Source organism: Cynoglossus semilaevis, chromosome 10, assembly GCF_000523025.1.
Source record: "Cynoglossus semilaevis isolate Cse_v1.0 chromosome 10, Cse_v1.0, whole genome shotgun sequence".
NCBI classification, from domain to species: domain Eukaryota; kingdom Metazoa; phylum Chordata; class Actinopteri; order Pleuronectiformes; family Cynoglossidae; genus Cynoglossus; species Cynoglossus semilaevis.
Window position 1 is genome coordinate 19,722,318 of NC_024316.1, and position 2,284 is coordinate 19,724,601.

The window sequence follows — 2,284 nt, forward strand, 5'->3', positions numbered from 1 at the left end:
CCCCCCCTCCTCCTCCCACGCTCCTGCTTATCCTTGGACCTGGGTCCAGCTCCTATCACTTCCTCCCTCCGTTTCTCCTTCTCTCTCCCTGACTCCTATATTTCGCAATAAATCTGTGTCTTCAGACACACAGCGTCCTTCACTGTGACACACACACACACACACACACACACACACACACACACACACACACACAGAGGCCGGAGCAGAGGATGTGTGTGTGTGTTAATAGTGAGAAGTCATGCTGACATCAAACAAACACACATTTGTCTTTGTCTCACACACACACACACACACATCTGTAAATGTGTTGAATTCCTCTTCAGTGTCTCGTGACCTCAGAAACCATTTGAGGGTCGTTAGTGTGTGTCTGTGTGTGTCTGTGTGTGTCTGTGTGTGTGTGTGTGTGAGTGTGTGTGTGTGTGCGTGTGTGTGTGTGTGCGTGTGTGTGTGTGTGCGTGCTGACCTTTGGCGTGCTGACCTTTGCGGATCTCCTCTCTGATCTGTGACTCCATCTCCTCCATCTGGACCAGCGTCTTCTGCCAGTACCTCTCTGCTCTGCGACTCTTGGTGCAGTAGACGACGAGAGCTGGAGGAAAAACACAGACTGTGGTCGAACTGAAGGACAGCAGCAGAGACAGACACTACTGTTGACTGGGGGGGGGGCGGGGGGGGGGGTCTGCTGATGTCTGAGGAAGGAGAAACATTCAAAGCTGAGGAATGTGAGAAAGTTCTAATTAGCACCAATTTCACCCTCACACACACACACACACACACACACAGACACACACACAGACACACACACAGCAGGACTCCTCCCGTCTTTGTTCTCCAGGGGGACCGGGTTCTTTTCATCTGGAGCGTCCGTCTCTTACCCACAGTGCACAGCAGCAGCAGAACGCAGCAGACCACGATGGAGACCACGATGGCCAGCTCACCTCCACCCAGCTGCACTCTGGCTATGGTGTGGTGGAAGTTCCCCACCTGGACCTGGGAACAGACGGAACAGACGGAACAGACGGAACCTGGAGTGAACAACCAATCAGTCAAGAGTTGAGTGTAAACATCTCCTCTGACACCAGGGGTCACTACATTCAAACGTGGGTTTTTGTAGTCATAGTAAAAGTGTGAAATCAAACATGTGAGTGTTTGTGTGAGAACTGGAAACACCGTACACACACACACACGTACACACACACACACGTACACACACACACACACGTACACATGCAGGTGCAGGCGTAGTAGGAAACAGAGGGAGTCCAAACCCGTGGTGCTGCGGGTTTGAATTCCGCTCCAGCTGCAGGAGCTGAGAGAGTGACCCAGATGTGACAAGAACAGGACTTTCACTTCTGCCTTCTGATTAGTCAGCAGGGTCTCTGTGGTCCCTCCCCTCACCCCTCCCCTCCCCTCTCCTTCCCTTCCATCCAAACGATGTTATAAAAAGAACAGGGAGGGGGGGTGTGTGGGGGGGGGCTCCAATCCTCACACCAAATCCCTTGGTGTTCCACATACAGCAGGACGGTGGGGGTGGGGGTGTGGGGGGGGCAGACCCTCCTCCAGACCCTGAAGCAGCCGAGTAGAAAACCTGCGTCTACTTCTGCAGATCAGCAGTAAAATTCACAGCCAACACAGACAAAAATAGACCTGCCACGGAGAGTAAGTGGAGAGGACACACACACACACACACACACACTGACCAAGTACACACGTATGAAAGGTGGAAAGACCGTGCAGTAAAACATTCTAGAACTTTCTAAAACCCACGCTGACTTCTCACCAACCAACCCTCCGTCAACAACTGCAGTTCATTAATAATTCATAAATCATTTGAACTTTATTGATCCCATATTTGGGAAATTCTTGCGTTAACAGCGGATCTGTTGTAACAGGCTGCCACAGGCAGGGGGCCAAACATGTGGCTCTTCTGGGAATCAAACCCCGGACTCTCTGCTCTCTGCTCACACTGTGGAACCGAGTGAGACACCGATAAAACGACAAGAGCAACAAACAATAATTCACCGTCACTCCTCATCAACTGAACGACCTGTAGAGGGCGCTCACAGTCGCTCACTTAGTTCAATATTAACCTGGGATTTTCCATCTGGTTAAACTGTGACAACAACACAGATGGTACCTCCACCTGGTCCTGATTAGGACCATGATGGAGTCAAAGTGAAGACAAAATAAAAAACACAGAGGACGAGTGAAATCACCACAACTGTACTGTTGTCTCAGGACAGCGCCACCATGAGGTGAGGTGAGGTGAGGGAGCTGCCTGTAG

General features: G+C 51.1%; 1 protein-coding gene across 1 annotated transcript in view; it reads right to left on the minus strand.

Moving 5' to 3' along the window:
* Positions 1-2,284, minus strand: part of plxnd1 (plexin D1) — a 58,247-nt gene that overhangs the window by 11,363 nt on the left and 44,600 nt on the right. Inside the window, exons 20-21 of the mRNA XM_025059168.1 lie at positions 876-990; positions 482-589 (exon numbers count right to left, since the gene is read on the minus strand). Coding sequence (XP_024914936.1) covers positions 482-589; positions 876-990 — 223 coding nt within the window. The remainder of the gene's footprint in view (positions 1-481; positions 590-875; positions 991-2,284) is intronic.